Consider the following 19,183-nt stretch of genomic DNA (forward strand, 5'->3'; position numbering starts at 1 on the left):
GTCCAGATGAGTTCCGCAAATTCAAGGATGGAGATTTCAGTCTTTCTGTTAGCATAGTCTAAGTAAAGTTAGCAGCACAGATAAACAGAAGACACCACATCTTTCTTCTTTCTTTTATTAGAACCCATTGCAAGATCAAAGGTTTCACGAAAAAATAGAAACTTACAAATTGTTTGAATACTTTTAATGCACTCATAAAAAGACATTAAATGAAAAATGAGTAAGATTTTGTACTATACCTGCAATATAATCCATTGGCTTTATTCTGAAAATATTGTTACCATTTTTGAGTAAATAAAAAGCCTAGCATTACACGTGTTCACATGTATTTACCACTTACTTAAAGCAAAAACTTTACTATATATTTTTTCCAGAGAAATTAGTTCATCCCCATTTTCAAAAGTCTAATAAGAAAACATTCAACACCCTCACTGGAATTACTGTGAGCTGATGTTTCTGTTGTAAAAAATTATGCTATGGAAATCAACAAACAGTTTTACAGAGAGTTATACAGCCATACTAAACAAGCTTCTAGGTTATGCTGCATTAGACCTTCCGGATTAGCTAAACATTTTGACAATAATGGCAACTCTTCAGCTGAAGCTTAAGCGTTTCATACTTTGGATTAAAATGCTGTAACCTTTGAAAAACAAATATCCAGTGTTACACACCTGAAAACATTCTTAAACAAATGGTAATACTCTAAAGGTTAATGCAACTTCAAATTGAAGCTGCAATGGCTGTATTTTCACTATCCCCTGGTCAAATTTAACTCCTTAGAACACAATGTGACACACAGAAAATTCATCATTTTATGTATGTACTCTGGGTATTTTCTTGCATACACTGTATTACGAAGCATCTGAGTCTACAAAATAATACCCACAATAGGACTCATATTTAGATGACCTTCTCGAGGTAAGCACTCTTTACATTGTAAGATCTGTTGTAAAATAACAACCACACAGGTAATGACAGAAATCCTGTTATTGGCTTATACCCATTTATCTGAATTTCCCAATTCAGCAACATAACAGCATAGTCAGAGGAGACAAGTTCACTTAAAAAAAGAGTAATTTTCAAAATCAGATATTTAAACATTGTCTGTTAACTTATTTCTGATAGTTGGTGTATTCAATTACTGTTTGACTTTACGAAGTGGGAACTGGTTATCAGTGTAGGTTAAGCACTGTTAACTCACTTATTATAAAAACGCCAAGGTGGAAACATTTGGAAATCTCTATAGCATCTCCTATTTTAAAGAAAACAAAATGAAAGAAGATATCAATTCTGTTGAGTGATAGAAAGAAAAGAAGTAAGATTGTCCATTAAATATCCATTCTGTCATTGTAATCTTTTACTAAAATAATGATTTGTATAATTGTCAAAATGTTTATAAGAAAATCACAATTGTAGATTTTCTTACTACTGTGCATCTTAAAACGCCTGGGGTAGCTTTAGTAAATAATAAGCATCAAGTTTCGCTCCGAGTTTCAACACAGGCCTCTGTTGATCAACTGCACTGGTGCTAGCACTGAGTTACCATTTACATATCAAAGGAAACACACATGACCAAGGCAAAGTAAAGTAAACAGAGGAAAACAAGCTTAACATCTTCTATAACTCAAACTATCCAGAGAACTAGTAGGAATCCACTTCAAGAAATCTGCCAAAGGCTTTTATATCTTTTATGCAAACAAAAACACGATGCATTTCTAAAGTTTTGCTTCAATATTAGTATTTAGTTGTACAGTACATTAAGGTCAGTGTACAGCTTTTGCCATTTTACTGTAACCTCTGTAAACTCACAATTATATTGCATCATATGAAAGGTTGTGAACCCTCTGCAATCCCCATTAGATCTACCGAATGCAGCGGAGTGGAACCGTCATGTTGGTATAGGAGGTTAAGAGGAAGTAGACATATTGGGTGTCCAGCCCATTTGATAAGCCCGTTCCAACGTCCTCTTGCAATCCTGTAGTACAGTACTGAAGGTTATATGTGGATACTGCTGCACTAGCTGCTCCACTGTGGCTTCATTCACCTGCAATCAAAGAAAAGAATCTGTTATGTGCAAAAAGTGAATAAAAAGGGCAACATTATGCAAGCTAAATGAATGATCGAACTTTGGACTCCTGGGAGTACTTGCAGGATTGGGCTCTTCACTGATACTATAGGTTTGGGTGCATTTATCACAAAACAAATATTCAGAATGTAATATTCTGTTAGAGAATAAAAAAACCAACTACCACCTCCATTTTATCGTAAAGGGAGAAGTTTTATATAGCATTCTAGTAAATACTGTTTGATTATTTGTGATAGAAAGCAAACAGGAAAGACAAATAGGCTCCATTTGAAAACAGCTTTGTTTAGAAAACTGCAACAATGTTTAACAATCTATTAAACTATTTCCATTCTATGCTGGACTATGCTGCACACTCATATAGCCCCAAACCTAATTATTCAAACAAAAGCCACCCTGTTTAACAAAGTGCTGCCCAGAGTAACAGATTTCTATCTTGAAATAGAAGCATATTTATTCAAACTCACTCAAGCAGACATGCTTGAAATGCAAGATTTTCTTGGCTTTGGAAAATGAAAATTGATTACATTTAGTAATTAATCTATGGCACAGTTATGATACTTTTACACATACTAAATAGTAACTCCACAATTAACCTTACTGAAATGAACTTGCACTGTATGGTAGCTATCAATGTGGTTGCAATGAAAAATAAGAGGTAACATGACTAAACATGGGGAAAAGAATGCAAACTATTCTATATCGCAGGTAGATCAATTTACCAATTTACTAATATACGTGAACTTTTCCAAAGGTTAAAAGTCCTGCATGTCTTCACACACATCACCGGTGGAAGTTTTTATTTTAGCCTTTCGGTGTGAGGCTAACACTGCACAAAGGGTTTTGTCGGCAGAAATGGTGGGATCAATAATTAAAACATACAAACTTGTCGGGTATGGGATGTCCCTCCTAAATCTTAGACATCGAAGGTAGCACCTTTATTCTTGATTAGACAAGGCAATCCGAAAAGCCTAGCTAAACCTAACACCTTTACAACTGCAGTGCTATGAGGGGATTAATTTGTCAATTATTTTTAAGATTATTACAGTTCATATCACAGAAGTAGACAGCTTTCTTCAGCCTTTACATAAATAAAAGATTAGTTTAAGAACCATAACTTCTAGGTAGCTCCGTTTGAAATCTTTGCTGAACACGTGGGCATTTTAAAATGCATCAATACTACATTTAAATACTGAACAACCTAGATCAGTAGGATGTACAACTGATACAATTGTTTGCATTTTTCCCCATGGTGTTCCACATTCAAGGCCAAAAGTAAAAAACTAGACTAAAATGTTTACTACCATTACAAAGATCCATCTTGGGAATAATATTTTAAAGCACAGTGACCACAGTATCTAATAATATTTTTGTCCTTAAAAGATAACAAGGAGAGCACCCTTCTGAACAGTGATTGCATCCAATGACAAGGATAAATTAAAGGTTTAATATCCAGTTCTTCTACTTTGATAATAGAAACACTCAATCTTCATTGCAAGTTTCATCTAGCTGAGACTGACTTGGATAGAAAACTGGTTTAACTTCCCTTCATAGCACAAACTGTAGTCTTTTGGCAAATTACTACATTACAGTAACATTTTCCAGTGCTGAAAAACAAGAAGTGACTTTTAATAAATCAAAATGAAATCAGCGATAGCACAAGTCCTCCAAAATATTTGATATTTATGGCTGAATACATACTTTCAAACTGTCAGCAACACTTCATAGAAATACTGCTTGAAAGGGAAGAATCCCCTAAAGTAGCAGTATTTGCTACTTCTTGCCTATTCAAAAATAGTCAAAAGCCTCTTTTTTTTAGATTTGTGGTGCAGAGAGCCATGGCAGAATCTATCATACTACCAGAAACTTCTCTTAATGGTTAACTCAGCCGTAACAAAGATGCTTACCACAGACAGCTGCTCATTCTGCTTTCTTAATGGGAAACTTAAAAGAAGAGATATTGTTTATCTACTAGATATCTGCAAATATTACTAGTAAATAGAAGTTGTTATGATTTGACACATACCTGTTGGGTTTTATTTGTTAGAATAGCATGGATATTACGGCTTTAAAGCCAATATCATAAGCAGATTTTCTGTTACAGGAAACAAATAATAAGGTAAAATTGTTACAAAGATGATGTTCAAACACAGAAAGTTAGGTAATGATCTCCATATACCGGTGTCTTTAACTCAGGACGGAACACACTTACAGAAGCTACAGTCTAGCTAGATATAAGCTAATGTATTTCCTACGAGGCTAACTTAAGCGAAATAGCATGGCACATGATACTCAGGAACACATCTGTGGTAAACCATATAGCACTAGCCATTTGTCGTAAGTTTTTTCTGATACAATTATTACTGGATAAAATAATATTTAATACAATTGTTACTAACTGCTATTACTACTTTACTCAACAGGAGAAGGAAACTTTTGGTATCGAGTGCCAAATACAGTTACAAAATAAACATGAGCGTGCAGAAGGCAGGTAAAACCATTGCAGAAGTGACACAGAAAAAATCAGCTATTTTACGACCAAAGCCTGAATAGTAGAAGCTTTTCTGCATTTTTGCGGGAGTGTTAACTGAACATTTTAAATTATTAGTTTGATTCTAGACAATAACTTGAGTGGTATTAAACAGCAAAGTAATGACAAATCCTATGCACACATTCGGAACCTTAACAGTTACAGAAAGAAATTGCTATGAGTTTAGAGGAAAAAATTATCCTACCAAACTTCATGATAAATGATCAAATATATGTAACTTTTAGTTAAGTGTAAATATTTTTAATCCTAAGAAAGTAACAGCAAATAGTTAAAAATTATGCTGGACAAAATAAATCCAGTGTAAGATTACACAACAGAAGAGGGAGAAAAAGGACCCTATTTTGGCAGTGAGACAACCTACATGGATCACAGGACAGTTAAGCCACAAATGATCCCTTATCAGAAGATTTTGAAAGCTTTTCTTTTACCATGAGAAAAGTCAGGTCAAACACTAAAACAGTGTAAAATTTTTAGTATTTTAAACTTTCTGTAGTATTGGACTAAAACTGCACTGTCTAAAAGGTAGGAAAACAGAGAAATCAAAATTTTGTTCTTTGTTAATGAATGAGATAAATAATACCTAAATCAACTCCTTAAGTATCCTTGTCATCAGTTCCCCTAATGGTAGGATTAAGATGAAAAGAAGTCTTATGCCTTTAGAACACAAGCTTCTGCCTCTTTGTTAAGATGCAGTCTGGCTGGTGATAAAACAAAAGTACTGAATGCCATTCCCAAAATAAATTCATTACACAAACAGAGCAATTTTCCCTTATGAGCTTGAATAGTCTTGTTCAACGAATGAAAACTAAGAATCTTCACATCTTAATATGCTTTAAAATGTTTTATTTTTCTTCCACAGAACTTTCATTAATCTTCATCTTTTGAGTTGTCAAAAGGAAGACTACTGTCTGAAGATAAACTAGTTAAATTATCTAATACATAATAATTCATTTGAATTTGAATAGCCCTTCAATTATGTTTTAACACGTAATGAAAGAATGCAGTCCTTATCATTGAGAGTCAAAGTAATAGGTTTGTGTGAATCCTGGTCATCAAACAGAAAAAAGAAAACAACAACAAAGATTGGTTTGAAACTTATTTTTTCTTGCTCAAATAAAAATTTATTCCAGGCTAAAGAATAGATTTAAAAAAACAAAGGAGAAGATGGGTTACAGAAACTGGCAGGACCAAGTGATATCACCTCCTTTTAACTCAATTAGAGCATTTACCTAGAAGTCACAATTTTGAATTCTTTTTGCTTAAAGACATCTGAACTCATATTGCCTATTTCCTAGGAGAATATACTTGACTTTGTGGCAAATGTTATCTGGGGTGGGACCTCCTTAATTTCTTCTGATGATGATAGTGTGGTTCTGCATTATAGAAAGAGAATACTTCCTCATGTGATAATTAGGAATTCGTCTGGGAAAGAAACCCACGAATACCCATCTAGTCCATGTGAAGTGGAAGAACATTCACAAAAGGGTTTTGGGAGTGCCTCTTTGGAGGACTTTAATCTCACTCTGCTAGGTATACATATAATGTGGGTGAAATATTGAGAAAAATGGGAAATCAGTGCTCAAAACTCTTTCACTTCTTTAGGTAAAATGATTTACCCACAACAGAAAACTTGAAAAACCCATCCAGTCTAAATGTTTTTCCCAGAATAAACTAACTGGCATTTATGGGCTGATTTTTCAGGTTCAGGATAAACTGAAACTACAGTTTTCAATTAATAAGCTACTCACAGAAAAATATTCAGTCACATTTTTGATCTGGTATGTTAGACTCACTCATCCAGTTTGATTGCCAGTATTTACTGATATGTCACACCACTTATATCTGCTGTGGATCACCATTAGTAATTTATTTTATTCCACCTTCCACAAGTCCTCATGGAAGATTCAAACTGCAAGCGTGAATAGTTACTAGATAATTTTTAGGTTTTGTTTCTAAATGTGCCATGTCATGTGACAGAATTCTAGTGATAATTTCAGCACTGTTTTTTTTCATTTCTAGATTCTAAAATCAGGAATTTGTAAAGATACCAAATGACTCCAAAGGACTAGGATCTATGTTTTTTTACCTTTTGCTTCCAGTATGTTCCTAGGACAGAGTTTATTAAATTAAAGAGAGTAAAGTTTTCCTAATCCTGTTAAAATAAATGAGAGATTACAATTGAAACCATCAGTCAAACTACACATTTCTTTTTAATGAGACTGGTATCTTCATTCACAAGTCAGGAACAGGAACACAGGTTTACGGACTTTTCCTAAATAGGACTTTCCTACTTACTTTTAGTTAACTTGCCTTTAGTTGATATCACATCCAGGAGATCTTCTCTTGGATTGGAATACCAAACAGCACATAAAAGGGCTTTAAAAAGCTTTGGTTTTAACTGAGACAACTCCTTTACTATACTTCTAAGATGAACTGTAAGATTGCCTACTGATCTCAGAAACTCCTCCTACAGGTATGTCAAGGGCAGTCTTAGAAAGCAGTTCTGATTCTAAAGCTACTAACATGTCCCAGGAATGTCTGTGTTGTGTCATTTAGAACAATACTGAGAAAGGAGAGTAGCATCATCAGCTGACCTGCAAGCTTTATGCTGCTTTACACAGTGAAGAAGTATTCACTGTTAATCTAAAAGGTTTCCTATGTAAGGAAAAGCTTCAGGGTAACATCCAATTCACTTGATAATTGAAAAGAAAAAGTTATCTCCATTCCAAGTTAATAACTGAAATCAATAAGCAGCCATATAATTAAAAAAACCCAAGCCCCCCAAACCTAGACTTACATGCAAAAACACCAGACTTGCAAAACGGGATTAGTATTAGAACAGTATTAGAACTTCTTAGGAAAACTTGCCTATGCTCCTCAGTGGTTCATAACATCATACAGGGACGGACTGCTAAAATAATTTTTGCACAGTATATAATCTAGCCCTTGGAATAGGCATGTGGCTAGCTGATTTTGGGGAGTGCTGACGTCATGGGCACTCTCCTTCTGAGGACAATACAGGTAGGTATCCTCAGTTATATAACTTTATAGGCCAGTCATTAATTAAAAAAACCAGACCAAGTTATAATACGGTTAGTCTGCAATATCTGTGCAGAAATGCATTAATAAATGTATAGAACTGCTAGCTTAATTTCAGAAATCTAGTATTTGTCAAGAATTTTAGGGAAATGTTAGCAGGTGAGAAGCAACATTCAGACCAAAGGATTTTGAGGGCTGCTGTACAGATGATGTTTGATAACAAAGGTTAATAGGGTGCAAGTGTTATCAATACATTTCAACATATAAAGAATCACAAAACCAACTTTACACAAAAGAAATGCAAATTGATTTGTTCCAAAAGGACTTTCTTATCACATTATTGACAACTTTGCTTATGGAGTGGTACTGCAGCATTAGGGGTACTGAAATTTGTGTGCATTTCTGTCTCATTGTACATAGAGTAGTATTACATGAAAGCCAGATTTCTATGTAAGGGACAAAGAAATTACTCTATAGTCATTGTGTGTATCCATAATGATGGATTTCAGACACATTTTATGTTCCAATTTCTCTAATGTTTTAACAATAAAATCCAAAATGCACACACTTGGAGTTAAGAAACACATTTTTGTACACACTTCCTCTTCTCTAAGCTGGAGTTTGCTTCCGCAAGTCAGTGTCTTACAAAAAGTGCACTTTGTTTGATTTTTTTCCTGCTAATAGTTGAATGAATTATATTCTCAGGTGGCCCAATTATAACTGTTGCCTGTAGCCATAACAAAATTAAAGATTTCTGGAAACGTTTTGTGTGAACTGCACTTGATCAGCTAAGGCAGACATATTCCACAGAGTTTCAGTGACTGCCCTCATGCCCAGGGGCAGAACCTTTGTTTAGGACTTTAATAAAATAACAGCACTACCAATATTAGCACAATATCCTATAGCCCAAATAAAGTCCCTTATGATTTCAGCAAAAAATGTATTTTAACTTAATGGATGCTGTTATTAAAAAAAACCCAAAACAAAACACACAGACACACACATAGAAACACTGTGTTTGTGGACTCATAAATAATGAAATTGACAAGTACAGTCTGATCTACTATTATTATCATGACATTTGACAACTTAATTGTGTTAAATATTAGCAACTAATTTCCCACTTATATTTGGAAAGGGGAAGGAGTGGGCAAACAGAAATATCTGTAATGTTTTCTGCTGTGTGAAGTGAAATAAATGGCATACACAAACCTCCTAATATTCAATGGTAGCACTTTGGAAGGATTTCAGAAAATGTAGCAAGGTTGCTTGTGGATTATAGCTCCTTTACAGTTCTTTGCTTAAATCTCGGCAGAAAGGTAGAGTCCTAGAGGGATAAAATTCATTGTGGTGGTTGTTTACAGAGGTGAATGCTGTTGCCTCAAACTGCCAGTCCCTGCGCAATTGCTGCAGTCACTGCATTACTGCAAACTAATCCATTTCATGTCTCTGTGAGTTTGCATAGTTTTCTAGCAGAGACATCATTTCAGGGCTTACTGTCCTATTCATTACTGCCAACACAATACTGAATATTAAAGTTGTATAAGTGATAAAGTTTTATTTCTCAATTCTCATTGCTTATTGTGAGGGTTTACTTTTCTATTAAATCAGAGAAACCATTCTAAAGGAGCCTTTTAGTTTGGCTGGTTGGTTGGTTTGCTAATTCTGTTCATTTCAATCAGATGAACTTCTAGACTCCACCTATATAAGATTTCAACGTTAAAATATTATCAGTATCATAAATATTTCACATCTATGACAAAACTCTGTGTGTTTCTTTGTTCTTACTTACAAAATTTGCAGTTATTAAAGACCCATATACAGTGAAATGACAGTGTTTATTTATATAGTGATAAATATTCTTTTAGATCACTTTCTGCGTGTTGAATTAAAAGCATTGAATATTTTCCTTCCTATTCTGCTACATTAACAATAATGTGAGCACATTATTGTAATACTTGTAAAAATGATGGCCTTTAAAACTAACAGAGAAATCATTCTCAAAAGTTGCCAGCTGGAAAAAATGACTGGAAGTTCCCGGGGACAATGCTTCTAAAAAATATCTCTCTCTTTTTTTTTTTATCATAAAAATACTGACTACTTCACATTGCATTTTTCCTTAATAGTTGGCCTTATCTTGATTTTGACCCATTGATCAGTACCTGAGGACCCATCTTTCTGTTACAGTATGACATGGTCAGGTGGTTGCTTTTTAAAAAGAAGGACAGACTCATTAACTCAGGAAGATCTTCAGCCTAGTGCCATGGATTTGTTGCTGAACTATCAGCCTGGAAGATAAAAATCCTTTGGAAAAGAAGCAGTTAAACTAGAAATACAGAAAGTTCAATTTGTATGAAGAATCCTTTTTTATATTTTAGCAGATGCTTTCGCTCACACACGTAATGGATCTATTATCCTAGTTAGCTAGGGGAAAAAAAAAAGTATTGTTCAGTCTTTTAAAATTGTTGTATTGAAAACCAAAGTGAAATAAATGCTATTTTTCTTTTGTTGTGGGTTAGCAAGGATAACTGTAGTTTCCTTCTAATGGGATTCACAGACCTTATGAATGTAACATTTTCATTATTCATAGAGAGATATATCAATGGCAGCTCCTACATTATACATATAAAACTTTTAAAAAAACAGTGTATCCTTTTTAATATGCAGCAATGTTACTTGAACAAATTATAGTGATTTAAGAGAAAATAAGTGCTATAGAATTTTTCTTAAAGGGAAGGACTGGATATTTTCAGTCCTCTTCAATATCACAAAACCATAATTTCAAATCTCAAAATGAACCCCTTAAAACATGAAAGAAGAAATGGTAGCAATTTGTCAGGTTTTTTGATCAGACTAACGAGAGTTATAATTTTCTGAAGGTGAAAGGCAAATTGCTGTGTGATTGTACTAAAACAAACCATGGTTCTGTACTCTTGCTGTTCTACTGTTGATTAAGAACAGTTTAGCTCAAAAATGTATTTGAAATTTAAAGTCCTAGCCCTAGAACCTAAGATCTTACCTCTTTTTCACTTACTTAACTTCAGTTACAGACTATCTATGTAAGTTAAAAGTTTGTGGTTGAAAGGTAAAAACGTTTCTAGTCATGCTTACTAATCTCTCTCTCTCTTTCTCTGTATTAAATGGAAAAGACTTTTTGCCCTGAGTTGGTAAGTTTTTTCACAAGCTGACATTTCCTCATAGACAACAGGAGCTGCATCCCAGTTAGGCTAATGATTTGCACAGGATATATTTACAAATATTTCTAAAACAGATTTTATAGAAAGATAAAGTGATAAAATATTTTTAGAATCTACTGATTTTCTAAAAATCCTATTGTTTCTTAAGATGCAAATGATTCCTTAATGGACTGTTTTTATTTTAGGGGTCATCTATCTTTCTTTTTCTCTTTGGTAATATGAAAGAGTTTGTGTTTTTGTCAGTTGTAGTGACCATCATTTTCTGTGCTCTAACATCTCAGTAATTCATCTGAGAAAGTCATCAGGAATAAGCTACAGGCTTTCAGAAGTATTTTCATGAAAAGCAACCTGAATTCCCCTCCCCCCGCCGTCCCTCCCCCAGCCCAAAAAAGAAGAAAAGAAGAAAAAAACAAGGAATAAAGGCCATGATGATTTATCAACTGAAGCTGTGTATCCCTTCACAGCCAACTTTGTCAGACTCACTTCGTTTCATTCACACATAGCTGTGAATGTTGAATTTTGCAGCCTCTGTTTTTCAGTGTCATTTTTCTGCATATTTTCCCAAGAAATATCTCCTGCGTTTATGTGGTAGCACTGCTGATAACCATTGCAAATAGCACCACAGCTATAGGAAATGGATCTTGAAATATGAAAATCTGTGTGAGAAAAGTTGCGAACTCCATAGAAAGATTATTCTGACACATTGTTCAACCAGTCAAACTCTCAGCCAGAAAAACAGATCAAGTTTCTAGCCACTATTTCCTAGATGATACCCAGCCTTTTTCCACAAAGGTGAAGGTTTCAAACTGCCATTATTTAAAGCTGTTTGGGTAGTTGTGAAAGTACCATGAAGAAGTGCTGCAAAGACATCTTTAAAATGAGTTCTAGCAATAAATAGCATAGAGAACATTGCCGCCTCTCTGATTTATTTTGGAAGTACGAAATACAAAACGTTTAGAAATAATTAAGTAACTACAATAAGTAAATATGATCTAGATCAGTTTAGGGGTAGGAATGTATAGAATTGTGTTCAGAAAAAGAACCTTGAAATGTGTGGATTTGAATCTGTGAATCTGATGTAGGCATCATTTTATGCCCTTAGGATGCAAGTATGGCTCTTAGGAATCCTGATGTCAGTGTTTGTGGGAGAAAAGAAAGTACCCCATAACTGCCCACACCTCTCTCAAAGTATTTAAAGTATTTAAAGGAAAGGGAGAATTACACTTTAAAATATATACTTTTCTAAGCTGTGATAAAAAAATACAGAGCTACAATTAAAATTTGGTTTGAAGAACAGATAGTCGTGTTCCTTTTCTGCTGTGGGTGGTCAGAACTGAGGTGAATTGAATATAATCCCTGGTTCTGGAGACAACTCTGTTCCTTTCTCAGCATTTACTGAGGTGACAAATCAGAGCTTCAGTGTACCCTGGCAGTTCACAAACCAGCTATGTGTTCCCACACGCCCATGTTGAGAACCAAAACACAACCTTGAGCAGTCCACAACAGCACAGCACTCCTCTATGCAGAGAAACTGGGAGTTTGTGGTTTCACTGTGCTGCAAGAGCATCGGGAAGAGGCAACATGTGGGAATGAAGCCTGGCTCACTGCCCCTGGGAGTGGGGCACAGCACGAGCATAGGCGGTAACACCAGAATGCAAAACAGAAATACTATATCTTTGATGCCTTTTCCAATTACAAACATCTAAAATGTCCTGCTTAGGCCTTAAATAACTACTGATTTTATCTCTTACTGCTTTTAAAAGAAATGGAGACTCAGAATGGCAACATTTCCTTTTTATGAAATGCATGAATTGCGCAGTCCCAAGTGCTGTCAGGTGCCTGTACAGACCCACACATACATACGCTCACAAATACATACTTGCACACAGTTGATACCCTGTATCATGAGAGAGATCAGAAGGGAGAAGTGTCCTAGCTGCTTTGGAGTATATGTTGATGTTTGTATGCAGGCAACTGGGGAACTTCATTGTCTGAAATACAGGTACTTAAAAATATTTAAGGTCTACTTTCTGAATGCCTAAATACTATTGGAGGTCTGGATCATAGTCTCTCAGAAGCCTATCTGATACAGAAAACTAATGTTTTGTGTCTCACTGTAGCTATGCTGTGCAGTGTCTCACTGTAGCTATGCTGTGCAATGCAGGGCCCTGTAGAGATCAAGCTAGCATTTCCTGAGCTACTCATGGAAATGGAAGCAATAAGTTATACTACCACATCTATATGACAGTATCTCATAAGCCTTGCTGAGCGGTACTTTTCCTGGACAAGGTGCTGTACTTTGGCAGCTAAGCTGCTATAAGGACTTAGCCTGGGTATCCACACTGCCCTGCACCTTTCCAGTAGTACCAGTTTGCTCAGAGGTCTCTCCAGGCCTCATGCACCATTGCTGTGTAGTGCAGGGAAAATCAAATTTGCCTAAGTGGTGCTAGGGAAAATTAGAAAAAAAAGAACAGGCATTTGCTCAGTAACCTTGCCTCTAATATTTTTACACTGAAAAGAATATTTAGATTTTGTATATCTAAGCATAAACATGTCTTCTAAACTGAAATTCTACTATGCATAGTTCTGAAAGACTTTCAGCATTTAATAATCTTTGTCTTTTTTCTGTATGTGATTTGTAAATAGTGATTACATTGCTATTTAGCAACACTTAGATAGTGAAAAAATAGTGTTTAAATGCTTGTTAGAAAACTCCCAACTTACATATATGCCCTCATTAAGATGATCTCATGGTAAAGTCAGCATTTTTATGAGACTTCTCAACACAATGACATTTCTTTTAAGGCAAAGACCATATTGCTCCTGTGGTGTGCATGTTAGATGGTAGGAAACATGATAAAAAGAAAGGTCATGGCAACAGCAGTTTGATGAGAAATGAATAATTTGATTATTTTCATGGTGTGGATCAATAATGCTCTGCATCTACTGAAGCACATTGCCTGGAGGCACTCAGATAATCAATGGCATAAAACAGAGCCTGCCTTTACCCAGGCTTGCAGCCTCTCTGATCTTTCTTGGGAGGACCCTTGACGCCTCTAATTTATGTCAACTGCATATCAAAGAAATTCCAAAGAGCCTGGGTCATAAAGAGTATTTTAGTGGCAACCATTTGAAGTCCACTTATATATGTTCCTTATGTAACTGTGTTTAAGTACTTCCCCTTCAATGCCTAAGAATTCCTAGAAAGGCATAAATGCTACCTGGTACTAGCATTAACAGTCAGTACCTTAGAAAAGGAAGGCTGGTTAGAGGGGGCAAATCTTCTAACCCTCTCCTCACTGTAAGCTGACAATAGTCCAAAGACAAGAATTTCAGTCAACGGGGCATGTAAATAAACCCTTCTGCACCACCCAAGAATTCTCTTTAATGATGTGCCGGACACTGACATTTTTAATTTAATAGAGCAGCCACTGGAAAAAATTAGTTCTGCATGATATTGGGGAGAGACATTTGAAGACATGATTTTGTTCAGTAATTTCTCTGTTCATTTCCAGTGGAAAAAAGGAGCTGGCATCTTCTAGCTGCCAAAAACTCTTAAGACAAGGATACTTACTTCATTCTGTCTGTGGAGCTATTTTTCCCATCAAGCCCTTGCATCAAGAAAATAATTCCCAGTGGTAGTCCTACTACTACAGTGTTTGCTGCAACAGCATTTACTCATTTCTTAAGTTTTAGCTACCATACTTTGAATGTTTGTATACATGCACACAAGGACACATGCACACACCCAAACACAGGCACATATGCACACACATACTCTTGCAGACACGCAGTCAACATTGCTTGTGTCTCTTCCGTGAAGCTTTCTCAAAAAATATTTTTTTCTTTTAGCAGTTGACTTTCATAACACAAAAGATGGCGCATAATCCTTTGTAAAGAACTAGGAAAGCATTAACCAGCAATTAGAGGAATACAGACGGTAGTACATATAGTTTAACTGATGAGGTAGTAAAACTTGTTTTCAGCATCAAGATCATTGATTTTCTATAGCAGCTGAAGACAGAGTAAAATTATTGCACTTATTAGATCCTTGTTGACTGTTCAACATTAGCTAAATCCACAAAATAAATATATGTGTAAAATTGATCAGGTAATTCAGGGTCAGATCTAATTCCCAAGGTCAAGTAACACTTTGAACATTCTCTAAGTACATAATCTTAGCAAAATCCATCAAAGAGACTCACATGCTCTTTTTGTCTATTGGCTCTTATAAAACACTAATGTTTAGGAGATTAAGTGGAGTCAGCTTTAATAGACAGAGCAATTCTTCCAAAGTGCTCAACCTCTCCTCAAACTGGAAACTGTCTAAGGCTGGGTTTGCAAAATGCTATTTCTAACTTTACAACTGACCTGGAAATTACTATTCCTTGCCTGTTTAAATACTGGGTTTTGTACCTGTCTTCTATAAAGCACTGCAAGGGATGCAAGGTAATGGTTTTGAGCATGATGTTTCTTAGACTAAAAACCTGTGTTTCCACAGGCTGTATCCAATCAGAAAATCACAAGCTTGAGAGACATGCTTATAATGGGCATCACAAGCTAGACATTTCGTTCATGATGGCTGGAAAAGAAACGATCCCTGCAGGTATATTTGAAGATTTGGGATCAGAGACTCTGAACCTCCAATGACTTTTGGCTGTTTCTGCTGTGTTCCCAGGCCTCTTGATCTTGCTTCTCTCAACAAATACATGATTCCTGAAGGCTATATACAGTGTGAGGTGGAGCTGGACTGCCTTGTCCTCTTTTCTTCTAATCATAAAGTGCTAAAACTTATAGACATTCTTAATATATTTCAAGAAGAAAAGCTATATAATAAGAAATTCAGTATTTTTTTTCTTTTTCTAGCATTATGGTTTTATCCAAATCCTTGTCCTTGTGTTTTCAAAATCATTATATAGGAGCAAGAACACAGATGCATAGAAGATCACTCTGGAAGTAACACTGAAGTATTTTTATTATTCTTCAGTTTCTTTTCTTCTTTCTTTTTAAAAAACAAAGTTGTCTGTCATAGTAATGACATGACATACCAATCATTTGTAGCCAAAAATATTCAGAGGCCACATTTTACATAAAACTTCTGTGAGCACCTTAGGCTGTGTGTGTAGCCTGTGGGTGTATTTTGAAAATCCATGTCAGCAAAAATTTATAATGCTATTTTTAGTTCTCTAGACACTTTTCTAGCTAAATATGTGAACACGGTACACTGAAAGAGTTACCACAGTAGTGAATACCAAACCTGTTTGCACAGAAAAACACAAATATTCCTATCTCTCTCCCTCACTTATACATACACACGTGAACACCCACTCTCACACGCACTCAGAAGCAGGCACCAGTTCACGTAAATGCTCCTTACCTGATCGCATCTCATCAGCCCTAAATATCTGAGAGACTTGCTGCTTTGTGCAATTTGGGTGGCTCCATGGTCCGTGATTTCTTTGCACCATCCAACATCCACTGTCTCTATTGTCATGCTGTACTGTCCAATGGCTATCAGAGCTGTAAAGATATTAAAGGTATGAACTATATAGCTCATGGAGATGGTAAGCTGAGTTCTATGTATACACTAAATGATGCTGAAATTAAATTTTGAGAAGCAGTTGTCATGTACCTTGCACAAGATCTTGTATTTCAGCATTTTTAACTATGAAATAGCTGTCTTTTCAATTAGGAATACACAGATGTTCAAATACACACAAACACATAGATAAACAGATCTTTGATATATTTTTCCTATATTTTTTCTTATTTTTAATATTTTTTTAAGATTTTAAAAGATCTTAAATGTATTTTATATATTTTATATACTTTTCTATCTATCAATCAAGATAAACAGACCAGTTAGCAGAGGTATTCTCTACAAATTCTTTTAATTACTTTTTTCGGTAGGATCAAGGATCAATTAATTGAAATTGGAATAACTATAGAATAAAAACAATTCTACCTCACTCTTCAAAGAAAATAACTGATTTTATACTATTAACACTTTTTTGTCAGCAAAATAATATTGCAAAGACGGCACAGAGAATAACAGGACATTTTCTGTGTCAATAAAACAAATGGTTTTAGAAAACCCTGCAGGTATCTTATGTCATACATTTTATAACTATATTCTAAAATTGCATTTGTTTCCCATTTTTCATACTGATGATGTAACAACAACGGTATGTCTCACTTTTATGTTTTCTTCACGAACACTTTTCCAATAAAATAAAATAAAAAAAAAATTAAAAAGGCCAGGAGGAATTAAAACAAAAACTTGAACCTTTACAAAAGGAAAGGAAAGAGGATCTGGAAGATCTGAAAGGACTGAAAAATGGTAGGTAGCAGAGACCATGAGGTATCTGAACAGGCTGTGAAGGCTTTGTCATGACATGGCTAGTCTGGAATAACAGGAAGGATACAAATCACTAGCACCCTGGTCATCAGGGACTCGAACACTTTTCAGGAAATACAGGCTTGGAAACTGTTAAGTTGGGATTTACTAACAGAAATGAGCAACACCCTTCTGCAGCTAAAAATCTCAGCCTAAGAAAAAAGTCCCAGGTTTCTGATGCAGAAGTCAGCTGTCTGGATGTAGCCAAGGGACAGGATGTTTACAGTTTTTAACTCTAGTTATAATGCAGTTACTGAAAAGGAAGATGAATGGATGACTTAGTCAAGTAATGCAAGTATCTTTAAAGGGATGATTTTTTAGCAGCTGTGGGCGAGTTCTGTTCATGCTACAGAACCTACTGTCAGGAAAAAAAAAGGAGTTATGAAGAGCTGGTAGCTCTTGATGCCATATGTCAATCTCAGCTAATCAGGGTGTAACTGAGATCTAGAAGCAGCGAGAAAGAACCCACCCAACCTTGCAGTGGTTCTGCAGAGACCTGTACTGATGGTAGACAGCAGCAAGGATAATTTGATAATTTATAAATATTTAAGTGGACTTGATTTGCAAACAAAATCAGGCAAAAGAGGCCAAATACATTGTCAGAAACTGTGGAAGGTGCAGTAGTACATAATTTTTTTTCTTGCAGCAGTTCACCAAAAAGGGCAATGTTAACTGAATTTTGTAACTGACATAATGAACTTACGATACAATCATCTATGTAGTTTCATTATGGCTTCATTGATTTTTGTAGGACAATACCAACTTCCTGTTCTCTTCCTAGTACACCCCTAGAAAACAAGTCCTAATTTTGCAAATACGTAACTACAGGTACAGCAGAACATAAATTTTGTACTTTTTTTTATGGAGTCCTTTTAAAATATCACTTTAATAAAAATTATACAAGGGAAGTCAGAAACTTTCTGCAAATATTTTGCAATAACAAAAACTATAACAATTACACATTATTGTAACTCCACACAAAATGTTATTGCTTGAAGCAGTGCAGGAATATGGGAAGCCTACCATTACATTAGAATATTGTCAGTTAAACAAAATTGCAAATACTGTTTGTATTTGAATATTTTTGCTAGTTTTTGTAAAGTTACAATCATATTCTGTCATTTTCGATGCTTCACGTAGAACTCATAAAGAGAAGAAAATCAAGAGAATACTTTTATGGGAGCGACATAAAAGATAATCATCTCACTGTCGAAGACTTCTCCTAGTTAAAGGCATTAAAAGAAGTTAGAGATATAATTTGTGGGAGTTCCCTCACAAGACTTAGAGTAGAGAGAAAGCAGGGGATGATGCTGTTGAAAGACCAAAAAAGGGTGTTATACTGTGTGCAGATTGCCCAAGACTAAAATATAACCTGAGCATCGTTAGTCCAAGAAGCTGCTCTGAATGTGGCAAAAAGATGGCTTAAAGCATGAAATTTCATGCAGTTATCTTCACATGCACATATTATACACATTGGAAGAATAAAAAATTCTCTTATTCATATAGACCATTTTGTAACAGAATATTAATAGAAAACCACTGTATAACAAACATAAGTTAAAATATGTTAATTCATCATTTGCTATGTTACTCTTTGTATTTTGGCATGTTGGGGAGTAAAACATTTAATTTCTAGACCTTAGTAATCCTTAGTAGGACCTTAATTAAATCTCAGTTAACTTTTATGGATTTTTTACATAGTCATAAGGGATAACAAAAAAAGCTTCTATAAATACATCAACAATGAAAAGAGAGCCGAGGAGAATCTCCATCCTTTACCGGATGCGGGGGGAACATTGTCACGAAGGATGAGGAAAAGGCTGAGGTACTTAATACCTTCTTTGCCTCGGTCTTTAACAGCCACATCAGGTATCCTCAGGGTATTCAGCTCCTTGAGCTGGAAGACAAGGATGGAG

At 35.2% G+C, this 19,183-nt stretch overlaps 1 protein-coding gene across 1 annotated transcript in view; it reads right to left on the bottom strand.

Moving 5' to 3' along the window:
• Positions 1–216: 216 nt before the first annotated feature.
• Positions 217–19,183, bottom strand: part of FBXL17 (F-box and leucine rich repeat protein 17) — a 297,712-nt gene continuing 278,745 nt past the window's right edge. The window contains exons 8-9 of the mRNA XM_059833826.1: positions 16,248–16,390; positions 217–2,044 (exon numbers count right to left, since the gene is read on the bottom strand). Of these exons, the coding sequence (XP_059689809.1) occupies positions 1,907–2,044; positions 16,248–16,390 (281 nt within the window). The 3' untranslated portion in view covers positions 217–1,906. The remainder of the gene's footprint in view (positions 2,045–16,247; positions 16,391–19,183) is intronic.

This window comes from Gavia stellata, chromosome Z, assembly GCF_030936135.1.
Source record: "Gavia stellata isolate bGavSte3 chromosome Z, bGavSte3.hap2, whole genome shotgun sequence".
NCBI classification, from domain to species: Eukaryota; Metazoa; Chordata; class Aves; order Gaviiformes; family Gaviidae; genus Gavia; species Gavia stellata.